This window comes from Emiliania huxleyi (genome assembly GCF_000372725.1).
Source record: "Emiliania huxleyi CCMP1516 unplaced genomic scaffold EMIHUscaffold_321, whole genome shotgun sequence".
Classification (NCBI taxonomy): Eukaryota; Haptophyta; order Isochrysidales; family Noelaerhabdaceae; genus Emiliania; species Emiliania huxleyi.
This window is the reverse complement of record NW_005199591.1, coordinates 1-13,793: the sequence shown is the minus strand read 5'-3', so window position 1 is coordinate 13,793 and position 13,793 is coordinate 1. Positions and strand designations below refer to the sequence as shown.

The window sequence follows — 13,793 nt, the reverse complement described above, 5'->3', positions numbered from 1 at the left end:
AGCGCAGCCGCCGGGCGACGCGACAGCGGCTAGCGGCCGGGAGAGCCTCTCCAGTGCGGGCTGGGGGCGGCGGCGGCACTCTGCGGGTGGCGGGCGAGCTGCTGGCTGGCCGGCGGCGCGTCTCGACTCAAATTATGGGCCGCCTCTCGGGCGTGCGGCCAGGGGCCCGTGTGGCGCGAGGAGAGGGCGGCGCGCTCGGCGCGCTGGCGGCGGTGAAGCCTCTCAGAGTGGGCGCTGGCTGGCCGAGGGCGTCGGGCGGGTGTGGGGCGGCACTCGGGCCGCCGGACGGGCCGTGGTGGCCCGTGTGGCGTTCGTGAGGGACTGTTTGGGCGCCACGGCAGCCTCCCGGCCGGCGTGATCAGGGCCGGTTTGGCAGCGGTTTGGGCTGTGTGTGGGCTGGTCGCGGTACGGGATATAGTGCTTGTTTATGGTCCCACTCACCACTCCCGGCCGACGGGGCCTCGCGGGGCGTCCTCGTTTGCAAATAAAGGCCTCTGCCATCGCTCAGAGTCCCAAACCATGTGATTGTCCGCGCCGCCGCGCCCGAGTACGCGAGTAGTGTCTGGTGCCAGATGCGACGTCGTCGGGGAGGGCGTCGTCGCGGGCGCCAACGTCGTCATCCGAGCCCCTACGGCTGTCCAAGGGCACGTCTGGGTGACCAGGGGCGGGGGCCGAGCCGTGAATGCTCGGCCGGGGCGAGCTTCTGGGTCCATGGGACCGCTGCCGGACCCATCCGAGAGCCTTTCCGGACACGTTCGCTCGACGGCCTAGTTGGCGGCCGATGTTCGACGACCAAAGCTCCGGACGCCGCGGCCAAAGGTCCGCCCACGGCCCCAGGACTCGTGGTGGGTGTGGGGTGTGCCTCACGAGGCGGAGAGGCCGCGTCAACTCCCGTAGAAGCTCGCGAAGAGTGCGGATTTGGAGCGCCGCGCCGGACCTCCGCCGGGGCCCGCCGGGGCGCCGTATGGGCCTCGGGGTGCCCGAGAAGCTTAGAGGTGCGGTTGTTTTTGCTTGTGTCTATCGGTTCATGTCATAGACCGGCCCTGGGAAGCCTTTGACCGCGCGCGGAGGGGGTGTTACGGGGCCGTGATGATTTAGTGGGATCTGGGAAAACGAGCGCGTGCGATCAAACTTTGCCAACAAGGTCTCGGCGGAGCCGCAATGCGCGGGCCGTGAGTGCGTGAGGACAGCAAAATGTGTTTCCTCAAATATTTTGGCCCGTCAGACTGACCAAGACACATTTTAGACTGACCACCGCTGCCGGCACACGCAGCTGTGAGCGTCGCGCGCGCGTGTCCTCGAGTGTGTCTGTTCAGAGACGGCACAGCTGAGAGACCGCTGCCCTGATCCACAGGCCGAGCCGGGGACGGCGGAGGCGGCCATTGGGCACCGTCGTGCGCCGCAGCTGCCCCAGTCACGTCGGCCCGGCGCCTCGAGGGAGCGCCGCCTAGAGGAGCGCCGCCGGCCACGCGCCTCGAGCGACGGCGTCGTCCCGACTCGTCGCCGCGACGACGAGAGAGGAGCGCTGCCTGGCGCGCAGGCAGCGAGCGCGCTCGAGGTGACCGAGCTGATCCGCGTGTGGCCGCTACGGGACGCCGCATCTCGCACGGATGACGCCAGAAGCTCGCACGACGGCGCGGGAGCGCGCGGCTGGCGGGAGTGCGTGCGATAGGGTGCCAGAAGGCAGGCCGAGCATCGCCAGCGCGGCTCGAGGCCGTTGCCCGGGCCCCGCGGCGGGTCGAGGAGGCGCTCGCGGAGGCGACAGGAGCGCGCGGCACAGCTCCCAAACGACATCGATCTCGGACCTGAGGAGAGGAGGAGGCGGGCGTCGGTGCACCCTGAGGGTGCCTGCAAAGCGGCAGGTCCGAGATCGATGTCGTTTGGGAGCTGTGAGGTGTCGGAGAGCTCTCGAGGTCTCGACGGGCAGCCTGACCCCTCTCTGCCCAGTGTTGTGCGAGGGAGTTTTGTTCTAAGATTCTTTTTTTCAAAAGTAATCGGTGCTCGCTACCCGACGCGCGGCCGAAGGATACATGTAGAGCTCTATCCACCTCGAGAACCTCGAGAACCTCGACAGAGGTGTGTGTGCTACACACACACTCATGCTGTCCCTCGCTCTGCTTACGGGCGCCCGAGCGCGTGGACACTCGAGCAGAGCCGGCCTTCGTCGCGGCGGTGCGCCAGCGTGCTCGTACGAAGGCATGCCCTCGACTCCTGGCTGGGACGGCGGCGAGCTCGACCTGCTGACAGAGTGGGCCGTCGCCAAGACTGCCAACCGGCCGATCGTTTGCGAGTACAACCCCGACGCGGCTTGGCTCTGGTCAAAGTGGCGCGGCACCGTGCTCTCGCTCACGGCATCGCCGGTGCTCCTCAACATGGGCGTGGGCGTCGCCGTCGACTACGCTTCGCGGGAGCTCTCCGCCGCGTCATGGTCGATGCTCTCCGTGCCTCCCGCCGCCGACCCGCTGATCGCGTCGCTCAACGGGCTCAACACGCTGTGGGAGTACGAGCTCACGCTCTGCACCTTCATCCTGACGTTCTTCACCTCGCAGGCGTACGCGCACTGGCGGTCCGTTTACTTCACCACCCGCGCGATCCAGGGCCGCGTCAACGACGTCTGCCTGCTGCTGGCGGTGGGCGCGCAGCGGGGCGGGTCCGGCTACAGCGAGGACGCCTCGCGGCTGCTGCAGCGCTGCACTCGGCTCATCCGCGTCTCGCACACCTTCTTCTGGGCCGCCACGCCCACCTGCTCCAACGGAGTCGGCGATGGGGGGGTCGAGGACGGCGACGCCTCCGAGGACCTCCCTGCGGAGCTCCGAAACGCGCGCGCCATCGGCCCGCTGCTGCTTAGCCCAGAGGGGCTGCAGGGCCTCGTCGCCGCTGGAGAGCTGACGCCGGAAGAGGCCGCGGCGCTGCTCGGCACCGGCCTGCCGCCCTCGCAGTACACGTACGTGTTGATGGAGTGGGTGGGCTTGCATGCGATGAGCGGCATCTCCGACGGCACGCTGCGCGGAGGCAATGGCTTCGAGGACAACCTGCTGCGGCGCCTGACCGAGCTGCGCGCGCAGTACTTCAACATCGGCGACTATGCGGCGGGGCGAATGCCGCTCGCCTACGTGCAGCTGGTGCAGGTGCTGGTCGACTCGCTCGTCTTCCTCTCGCCCTTCGCGCTGTACCCCGAGCTCGGATCTCTCTCAGTCTTTGCGACCGGCCTCCTCACCCTCTTCTTCAAGGGGCTGCTCGAGCTGTCCAAGTCCTTCCTCGACCCGTTCGGCAACGAGGGCTACCCCGGCCAAAACATACGCGTCGACGTGCTCGTCTCGGAGCTCAACTTCGGGTCGGGAAGCCGATGGACAAAGGCGGGGGCGCTGCTGCCCGACTCGCACTAAGTTGTGGTCGTCTGTGGCGCACGCGCACACAGCTCCTGCATGCGCATCCGTACGTATTGTGTGTACAAGGTTGTACTCAGTCATGTGCAAGTTTTGACTTTAATTGTGGGGTAGTTGAGTGTGTTGACCTCCATGATCCATGAAACCCGGAAGTCATCGAGAGAGACGGTGCTCGGTGGGGTCGGTGGGGCCTGCGCGCTGCGGAGACCGGAGTGCCGCCTTTCATCGACTCTGCCATGCACAAAACAGCCACCGGCGCGCGACACCCTCTCTCTAGGCGACACCACGGCTCGGTACGATCTCACGTAGAGAGACGCACATGCACATGCACCGCCCTCGCCGGTTCAGAGCTGGACCCGCAAGTCGCGAAACTCCTGGGCGCAATCGCGCAGCGCGCGCGCGCGCGTTCGCTCGTCGAGCTTGCCGAGGTACTCCCGCAACATGCGCTGGCACCGGCGCCGCTCCGCCTCGCGGTAGACCTCGATCGACGCGAACACGCCGTTGCCGGGCGGCGCGATGTTGTACCGGCAATGCGCAACGTGGTGGTGCGCGTCGCCGTTGGCGTCGTGCAAGCAATAGGCGCAGAAGCCATGGGGCGGCATGGTGCACCCTACTCGACTGCAAGAGAGCGCAAAGCAGCCCTCGAAGTCGATGAAGGCCTGCCCGCAGCGCGGGCACGCTGGGTTGAGGATTTTCTCGATGATGTGCGTGCGCACCTGCGCAGCCCGCACGTCCTCGTCGCGTCTCGCGAGCTCCGCCTGCAGCCGAGCGACCTCAGCGGCGCTCCTTTGCTTCGCCGCAAGTTCGATTTGCTGCTCAGCTACCTTGCTCTTCGCGTTGAAGTACAGAGCAAACGTCACGTCCGGCAAGCGGCTCGCCAATGCAGCGTCGGTGTACGCAGGCGCGCAGCACGTGCCGGGGACAATCGGCTGGCCGGCGCGCGGCGCGATGAAGCTGGGGCAGCGCACGCCGCCACGCTGCTCGAAGCGGCGGAGGTTGGCATCCTCGTGGTCGGTCACCTGCCCCGTGACGTACGTGCCCAGGCAGCCATTGCACATGAAATGCGCCTTGGCTCGGGCAGGCGCCGAGCACTCGATGCCCTCGTTGAGGCTGTAGTCACAGAAGCAGATTACGCAAGTGCGCTGCTGCTGCGCCGCAGAGGCCGCGGCGACGTCGGCGTTCGCGGCGTGGCGCGCAAGCTCGGCGCGCGCTGCGGCAAGCTGCCCCTCCTCGGCCGTCGGGGCGCACTGCTCGCGCTCCAGCCGCACGAGCCGCTGCAGTGCCGCCTGCAGCGAGCAGCGCTTCTTGTACTTGTCAAGACAGGTGCGCGCCAGAGCGCTCAGCTCCTGCATGACGGCGGCGGGCCACTCGCCGGCGCGCCCGTCAAAGGCATCATCCACCTCCTCGTCCTCGTCCTCGATGAAGACGGTGTAGAGATTGCGCCGCTGGTTCTGCACCTCCCCCGTGATCAGCTCGAGCAGCACGATGCCGAATGAATACGCCTCCGACTTGTCGTCGAACGCACCGCCGTTGGCGTAGCGCGGGCACATGTAGCCCGGCGTGCCAAAGCGGCCGCCCGTCGAGGTCTGCAGCCCGCCAGCCTCGGCGGGGATGTGCTTGGCGAGGCCGCAGTCGATTAGCGCCGGCGAGAGGTCGGCGTGCAGGCAGATGTTGGCAGCCTTGACGTCGCGATGGAAGCAGCGTTCGCCGCCGCCGCCGTGGTGGAGGTAATTGAGCGCCTTGGCGACACCCGCCGCCACGCGCGCGCGCACCCGCCACGTGAGCTCGCCAGCGCGCCCGTCGTCCTGCAGCGCGACGTCGAGCGCACCGCCTGGGAGCAGCTCGTAGACGAGGCAACGATCGGCGCCAGAGATCGCGAACCCGAGGAGGCTGACGATGTGCGGATGTCGGAAGCGCGAGAGCACTCGTACTTCGCGCTCTGCGGCGCGATGCATGGCCGCGAGCGCCGCCGCATCGTTACCGCGGACCAGCTCGTCCTTGAGCTTCTTGACAGCGAAACGGGCGCCGCTCACCGCGTCGATGCCGCGGAAGACGCGCCCAAAGGCGCCCTCGCCCAAGCCGCGCTCGGTCCAGTTGAAGTCGGAGGTGCACTCTGCGAGGTAGGCGAGGGGAACCTCCACAGGCGGCGTGGCGCCACGCGCGTTGAGGGTCTGCAGTAGGCTGGCGCGGGCTCGCTCTCTGTTTAACGTCAGCTCCTCTTCCTCCGGTTCTTGCTGCTGCTGCGGAGGTGGCGGCGACTGTGCCTGTGCCTCCTGCTTCCGCGCCTCCGACTGTGGGGTTGCGCCTTTCATCGACTCTGCCATTGCCCATGCCAATTGTTCATCTTCACTTGGAGTGAGCACGTCGCTGCCGCACTGCTCGGCGAGGAAGTGGAGCGCGTCGACGTGTCTACCGCGAGCGGCGAGTCGCGCTGGCGTGTCGCCGTTCGCAGCCGCAGCCGTCAGCGCCTCGCTGCCGCACTGCTTTGCGAGGAAGCGGAGCACGTCGACCTGGCCATTGAAAGCGGCGTCATGCGCTGGCGTGTAACCGTTCGCATTCGCAGCCGTCAGCACCTCTCCGCCGCACTGCTCGGCGAGGAAGCAGAGCGCGTCGACCTGGCCATAGTCAGCGGCGAGGTTCGCTGGCGTGTTGCCGCTTGCGTTCGCAACAATCAGCACCTCTCGCCCGCACTGCTCAGCGAGGAAGCGGAGCACGTCGACATGGCCATTGAGAGCGGCCAAATGCGCTGGCGTGCCGCCGCGCGCAGCCGTAGCCGTCAGCGCCTGTTTGCCGCACATCTCGGCGATGAAGCGGAGCACGTCGACATGGCCATTGAGAGCGGCGCCGTGCGCTGGCGTGACGCCGTACATAAGCGCAGTCGTCAGTGCCTCGCTGCCGCACTGCTCCGCGATGAAGCGGAGCACGTCGACCTGGCCATTGAAAGCGGCCCGGTGCGCTGGCGTCCAGCCGTCCGCATCAGCCGTCAGCGCCTCTCTGCCGCACTGCTCGGCGAGGAAGCGGAGCACGTCGATATGGCCTTTGATAGCGGCGACGTGCGCTGGCGTGTGGCCGTTCGCATTCGCAGCCATGAGAGCCTCGCTGCCGCACTGCTCGGCGAGGAAGCGGAGCGCGTCGACGTGACCATCGCGAGCGGCGATTAGAGCTGGCGTTTCGCCGTCCGCACCTGCAGCCGTCAGCGCCTCGCTGCCGCACTGCTCGACGAGGACGCGGAGCACGTCGACCTGGCCCTTTTGGGCGGCGAGGAGCGCTGGCGTGTAGCCGTCCGCATTCGCAGCCGTCAGCGCCTCTCTACCGCACTGCTCGGCGATGAAGCGGAGCTCTTCGACATGGCCATATTTAGCGGCCCTGTGCGCTGGCGTGTGGCCATCCGCATCCGCCGCCGCCAGCGCCTCGCTGCCGCACTGCTCGGAGAGGAAGCGGAGCACGTCGACATGGCCCATGAAAGCGGCATTACGCGCTGGCGTCCAGCCTTTCGCAGCCGCAGCTGTCAGCGCCTCGCTGCCGCACTGCTCGGCGAGGAAGCGGAGCGCGTCGATGTGACCATCGCGAGCGGCGATTAGAGCTGGCGTGTAGCCATACGCACCCGCAGCCGTCAGCGCCTCGCTGCCGCACTGCTCGACGATGAAGCGGAGCACGTCGACATGGCCATTGAGAGCGGCCCTGTGCGCTGGCGTGTCGCCGTCTGCACGACGTGCAGCCGTCAGCGCCTCGCTGTGCCGCACTGCTCGGAGAGGTAGCGGAGCGCGTCGACATGGCCATTGTAAGCGGCCCTGTGCGCTGGCGTGTCGCCGTTCGCAGCCGCAGCCGTCAGCACCTGGCTGCCGCACTGCTTGACGAGGAAGCGGAGCACGTCGTCCTGGCCATTCTCAGCGGCGTTGTGCGCTGGCGTGCGACCGTTCGCAGCCGCAGCCGTCAGCGCCTCGCTACCGCACTGCTCGGCGAGGAAGCGGAGCACGTCGACATGGCCATTGAGAGCGGCCCAGTGCGCTGGCGTTTCACTGCCCGCATCCGCAGCCGTCAGCGCTCCGCTGCCGCACTGCTCGGCGAGGAAGCAGAGCACGTCGACATGGCCTTTGGTAGCGGCGTCGTGCGCTGGCGTGTCGCCGTCCGCACCCGCAGCCGTCAGCGCCTCTCTGCCAGACTGCTCGGTGAGGAAGCGGAGCACGTCGACATGGCCATTCTCAGCGGCTTGGTGCGCTGGCGTGCGGCCGTTCGCAGCCGCAGCCGTCAGCACCTCGCTGCCGCACTGCTCGGTGAGGACGGAGAGCACGTCGACACGGCCATTGAAAGCGGCCCGGTGCGCTGGCGTCCAGCCGTTCGCATCCGCAGCCGTCAGCGCCTCGCTGCCGCACTGCTCGGCCAGGTAACGGAGCGCGTTCACATGGCCGTTGTACGCGGCGTCGTGCGCTGGCGTGTTGCCGCTTGCGCTCGCAGCAATCAGCACCTCTCGCCCGCATTGCTCGGCGAGGAAGCAGAGCACGTCGACCTGGCCTTTGTCAGCGGCCCAGTGCGCTGGCGTTTCGCTGTCCGCATCCGCAGCCGTCAGCGCTCCGCTGCCGCACTGCTCGGCGAGGAAGCGGAGCACGTCGACATGGCCTTCGGTAGCGGCGTCGTGCGCTGGCGTGAGGCCATTCGCAGCCGCAGCCGTCAGCACCTCGCTGCCGCACTGCTCCACGATGAAGCGGAGCACGTCGACATGGCCATTGAGAGCGGCGCCGTGCGCTGGCGTGTCGCCGTCCGCATCAGCCGTCAGCGCCTCTCTGCCGCACTGCTCGGCGAGGAAGTGGAGCACGTCGACATGGCCATTGAGAGCGGCGCCGTGCGCTGGCGTGAAGCCATTCGCAGCCGCAGCCGTCAGCACCTCGCTGCCGCACTGCTCCACGATGAAGCGGAGCACGTCGACATGGCCATTGAAAGCGGCCCGGTGCGCTGGCGTCCAGCCGTCCGTATTCGCAGCCGTCAGCGCCTCTCTGCCGCACTGCTTGACGAGGACGCGAAGCACGTCGACCTTGCCATTGGCTGCTGCCTCTTGCGCACTGTCCGCCATAGCGCGCGATTCGTCGGGCCATGGGACGTCCGTTGTCAACGTTTCCGAGCAGGATATCTAGATAGGTACGGAAAGTTTTAAGTGGCCACCGTCGCCTTTAATGTCTGGGAGGCGGCGAAGCTCGTCGCGGACTCGAAGAAGGGCGGCGCTCTGATCAAGGCGATGGAGGAGGCGCTCAACTCGCACGAGAAGGCGATCATGGAGGAGGAGGAGGACGAGCTCGACAACGCCGACAGCGACGACGACGACGAGGAGGTGGAGGAGGACGACGACGACGACGAGTGGGGCGAGAACCTGCCGTGGAAGGCGGAGTAGGACTAGGAGTGCTGCCCGCGCGATGCGGCGCGCGCGGTTCGCGGGGAGAGGTCGCCGAGCCGGACCGGCGGCTGGAGAGGCGCACGAGCCGGCGTTGCCGTTGGGCGGCGCAGTCTTATGGGCTCAGGCGGCGACCGCCAATACGCGCTGCACTGTGCACAAAACGTGAGTCGTGGCCTCGTGTGTCTCAGTGTTTTCACTATCCTCTTTCCTTTGTTCTCATGATGCGGCAGAGAAGAAAAATCGACGTGCTGACTATAGTCTGTGAGCGGCGCGAACGCCTCGCACGCCTGAGCGACACTGGTTGTCTGGGCGACGGCGGTCCACCTATCCTCGTGCCGTTGCATGGGTAGAGCGCGTACCACCGCCACGTTAGACTACATCATGCCACTACCCGAGGACAAGTGCCTGGCTGGTGTCGCAAACCCGACCCGCCAGATCTGCTGCAACGCGACTTGCGGCACGTGCGGAGGGCGCGGCTGCTCACAGAGGCCCGGAGGCGCTCGCCAGTGCTGCGGGCCTGCCCATGCCCTACCTGGCCGCAGGCGTAGATCTATCTCCCCATCTCTCCCCATCTCTCCCACCATCTCTCTCCCACCATCTCTCTCCCACCGTCTCTCCCCACCATCTCTCCCCATGCCCCACCTGCCAGTAGGCGTGCGGCGCAACGACCGCGCTGAGCATAGCGGTGGTCGCCGGCGCCATCATGTGGCAGGCGCCTCCGCCCCCCCCCCCCCAGACACGTGTCTGGGCAATCTCGGCTCAATCTCGGCTCATCTCGGCTCATGCGGCAGGTCCCTCCCCCCCCCCCAAGTCCCAAAAAAGTTTTGGCCCCCCCCCCCCCCCCCCCCCGCCACCGCCGTTGCCACTTGCCTCGCCGCCACCAACGCCGCCACCAACGCCGCCGCCGCCACACTGCCGCCGCCGCCACACCGCCGCCCTCACATGCCCCACCGCCACTCTCGCCACCGCCGCCGCCGTTGCCGCCGCCGCCACCCTCGCCGCCGCCGCTGCCACCCTGGCTGCCGCCCGCCCCCGCCCCCGCCGCCGCCGCCGCCACCGCCGCCGCCGCCGCCGCCGTCCCCGCCGCCCCCGCCGCCCCCGTTGCCGCCCTCGCCTTCGCCTCCTCAGCACGGCGGCGGCCTCTCCAGTGAGGGCTCGAGTCCTCGTGATGACCCTCGCAGCCGCGCACTCGCAGGCGCATGACCTATTCGACGAGGAGGGCGAGTCGCGCGACCAGCTGGTGAGGCTGTGGGCGGCAGCGCGGGCGCTGATGGCTGGCAACAGCACCGGCGGCAACTGACGGCGCAGCGGTCGCCCCCGCCCCCGCCCCCCACCGGCCCTCTCTCCGCGGGCGGCGCGGATGGCTGCGACGGCAGGAGAGGGTGCGCGACGACACGGCGCAAAATCACTCGCCCCCGCGCTGGGCGGCGCAGAGATCGACAGCGATCATTTTACGTGTGCGTGGGACGCAACTCTCTGGCCCAGCGTCAATACGCGATCTGAGAGAGCGCGCGTAGCAGCCAGAGCCGGTCGGCACTGCTTTAAAAATGAGACGACGGCTACAGATCTCGCCTCACACCAAGACGTTGTTTACAGCACATCGTTCGGGGCACACATCGCTTCCAGGGCGTACTTCTACTTTCACCACATGCTGGGGGGGGGTCCCGACCCCCCCCCAGCGCCTTCACCACATAAAACGGGCCGTGTAGTCGGCGGGAGGGGCGAAGGGCGCCGCCAGCGGGTGGAGCGGCTGCGCGGCTGTCGTGCGCGCGAACGACGGCGGCGGGCCGTGCGGGAGCGGCGGCGGGCCGTGCGGGAGCGGCGGCGAGATGTGAGGCGACGGAGCAACGTCTCGGGGCAGCGGTGGCAAGCCGCGTGGCAGCAAATGAAAGCCAAGGGGGGGGACGGCGCGCGGAGCCCCCCCCTGCATGTACTGCCGCCGCCATTGCTGCCATTGCATCTGCATCTGCTGTTGCTGCCATTGCGGACGCCAAGCCTCGTCTGCGGGAGGCGGCGGCAGGCAGCGCGGCATCTGCTGCTGTCGCCCACGCACCTGCTGCTGCTGCAGAGCGTGGGCCCCACCTGCCACCGCCCCCCTCGCGTCGGGACCGGCGCTGAGCGGCAGCGGCAATGGCGGACCCCCCGAGACAGCCGCCACGCGAGAGCCGTCCGAAAAGGTGTACTCGGACGTCGCGTCGACCCACGGCGCCTCGCGCCTCGCACAGGGAAGCAGCCCGCCCGCCCGCCCGGCGGAATTCAGAGAAGGCGGGGCAAACGACGGCGGCACCGGCGGCGGCGGCAGTCCGTGCGAGGTGGCCGTCGTCGTCGCCGCCGCGTTGCTCGCTCGCTCTTGCTGCCAGTCGTCGGGCACGTCAAAGGGGCGCGAGTCCCCGCCTGCCACCGGCACCGGCACCGGCACCGGCCGCCCGCTTTCACCGCCGGCGGCGACGCGCATGGGCTCCTCCGCCGCCCTGGCCTCCTCCGCCTTGCGCTTGATGTTGGCGCGCGTCGGCCAATTCGTGCGCCTCGCCTCCTGCCACGCCGAAATCTCCTCGGGCGTCTCGAGGCGCGGCGCCGCGATGCCGCCGCCGCCGCCCGTACCGAGCGTGGCGGCTTCCTCCGCCTCCTCGAGCGCCTCCGCGACGTCGCGCCCGACCTCCGCCGACTCGGTGCCAGAGCAAGCGGCAGAATGGGCGGCTAGATGCGCCACCATCGCCCCTTCTCCCATGGGGTTGTCGACAAGCGGCAGAATGTATGTACGCCAGAACTTGCTGCCGCCCCCTCTACCGCCGCCGGCGCTCGGCGTGACCGGCGGCACCACGGACGCGGGGTTGTGGTGCCCGCGCAGCTGGCAGAGCTCGACCCAGTGCCCCGACTGGTTGCACTTGCGGCAGACGTAGCCGGCGGGGGGCGGAGGCCGCTCCGCCGCGCGCTCTCGCGGGGCGAGCGGGCAATCGGCGATGAAGTGGCCGGGGCTGCTGCACATTCTGCAGACGTAGCCGTCCGGAGGCCCGCTTTGCTTTCCTTTGCCCTTAGGACGCTTTGCGCCTCCGCCGCCTCCGCCTCCTCTGCCGCCGCCGTCGACCGCGCCCTCGCCCGCGTCGCTCGCGGCGTCGGCGGACGCGTCGTCCCTCGGCCGCTTGCTCTGACGCGGCAGCGGGCAGTCTCCGATCCAGTGGCCCGGCTGCCTGCAGTTGTGGCAGAGGTACCCCGTGGGAGGCACCTTCCGAGACACGTCCGAGACACCTCCCGAGACACCTCCAAGACACTTCCGAGGCACCTCGCTGCCGCGCGCCGGGCCGCCTGCGCGCCCCTCCGACGCCCCGGCGGGGAAGTTGACGCTTCGCATCGCAGCCCGCTCCTCCTGCAGCGGGTCGCCAAACTCGAGCATCGCTGGCGGTGAGCGCGACGGCGACGACGGGGGCGGCGGCGGCACCGCTGGCGGTGAGTGCGACGGTGACGACGGCGGCGGCGGTGGCACGGCACACTCCGCCCGTGCTGCTGCCGCAGGAGCCGCCCGTGCTGCGGCTGCCGCTGCCGCTGCCGCTGCCGCTGCCGCTGCCGCTGCTGCCGCCGGTGCCGGTCCCGGCGCCGCTGCTGCCACCGGCACCGGGGCCGGTCCCGGCGCCGCTGCTGGTGCCGCTGCAGCCGCCGGAGCCGCTGCTGCCGGTGACGGTGCCGGTCCCGGCCGCGCATGCTTGGTAGCAGACGCACTGGGAGGCTCGGCTGTCGGCGGCGGACGCTTGTCGGCTGAACGGAGGGAGGTGGCGGCAGCTGCCACGCTGAGGGGCGCGTCGGGCGCCAAAAAGGGGACCATCACGGTGATCGTCTCGCCGCCGCTTGTGACCCGCCCTTCCTTGATCGCCTTGCTGGCGGCGGATTTCGAGCTGCAGAGCCCGCGTGCCACGAGGAGGTTGACGACGCGTTGCTGTACGGCCTTGCGTTGGGCGCGCGACTGCTCAATCAGCTGCTCCTGGGCGGCATCGCTGCCGGCGGCGGCGACGGCGGGGCAGTCGCGAATGTGATGGGACGCGATGACCCCTTGCATGCCGCAGACGACGCACGCGGGCGCGGGCTTGAGCGCCGCGGGCCCCGCATCCAGGATCCCGACCAGTTGTTGGCCGTCGGGGGTGACAGCGAGACGCGCGTCGCCAGGCAGCTTTTGCCCGGGGGCCTTGACCACCTCCCCGCGTAAGCCCGTGCGCACACGCCCGGCCTTGACGAGCTGTTTCGCGTCTTCTTTGTTCTTGCAGTGGCCGTGCTGCACGAGGAGGTAATCAACGCGCCATAGCCGCGGCGGCGGCTCCCGCGCGAGAGCCCGCAGCTCCCGCTCTCCGTGCGCAAACCGACAATTCGCACCGTCGGCGCATGTCCCATCGCGCTCCCAGTTGCGGCAGACCCTCGTCTTGAAGAGATTCTCGGCGGGCCGTCGCTGATCGGTCTTCTGCGGCGACCACCCGGGCCGCAGCATCTGCCGTTCTAGCGTTTCGATCTGCCGCAGCTGGGTCGGCTCCGGGTGATTGTACCGACACCTCGAGCCGAACCGGCACGCGCCGTGCTGCACGTAGAAGGCGCACGGGCTCGCACCGGGCCGCAGCGGCAGGCCGAGGCTGTTGAGCGGCGCCTCGGCCTGAGGCATCTGCGCGAACGTTGTGGAGGCAGCGGCGACGGAGGCAGAGGCGGCAGAGGCAGCGGCGGCGGAGGCAGGGGCGGTAGAGGCAGAGGCGGTAGAGGCAGAGGCGGTAGAGGCAGAGGCCGTCGCTGTGGGAGGCTGATATTCGCCGACTGCCCGCGTGTACGCCACCGCCGCCTCCACCGCCGTGTCAAAACAGCCAAGGTAAACATCCTTGCCATCCACGCTGCACCGCGCCCCGAAGCGGCCAGAATCCTTGAACACGCCCCTGTACCCGGTGCTGCTCTTGCTGGAGAGGTGCAATCGCAAACCCTCAGCCTCCGCCACCACCGCTGCCGCGGCGGAGGCGGCGGCGGCGGATGCGGCGGCGGCGGAGCCAGCGGCGGCG

The 13,793-nt window shown here is 69.1% G+C and overlaps 2 protein-coding genes across 2 annotated transcripts; both read right to left on the bottom strand.

Moving 5' to 3' along the window:
* Positions 1-4,843: 4,843 nt before the first annotated feature.
* EMIHUDRAFT_74850 (protein kinase) lies at positions 4,844-5,341 on the bottom strand (the record flags this gene model as incomplete). Its single annotated transcript, XM_005773924.1, has 1 exon — positions 4,844-5,341. A coding segment is annotated over one exon (498 nt), but the record flags the coding sequence as incomplete, so codon positions are not given.
* A 4,918-nt stretch (positions 5,342-10,259) lies between these two features.
* EMIHUDRAFT_240987 (hypothetical protein) lies at positions 10,260-13,411 on the bottom strand (the record flags this gene model as incomplete). Its single annotated transcript, XM_005773923.1, has 5 exons — positions 10,260-10,271; positions 10,707-10,768; positions 10,855-10,981; positions 11,060-11,803; positions 12,587-13,411. The coding sequence occupies 5 exons, from the start codon at positions 13,409-13,411 to the stop codon at positions 10,260-10,262; spliced, it is 1,770 nt and encodes a 589-aa protein (XP_005773980.1).
* Positions 13,412-13,793: the final 382 nt, after the last annotated feature.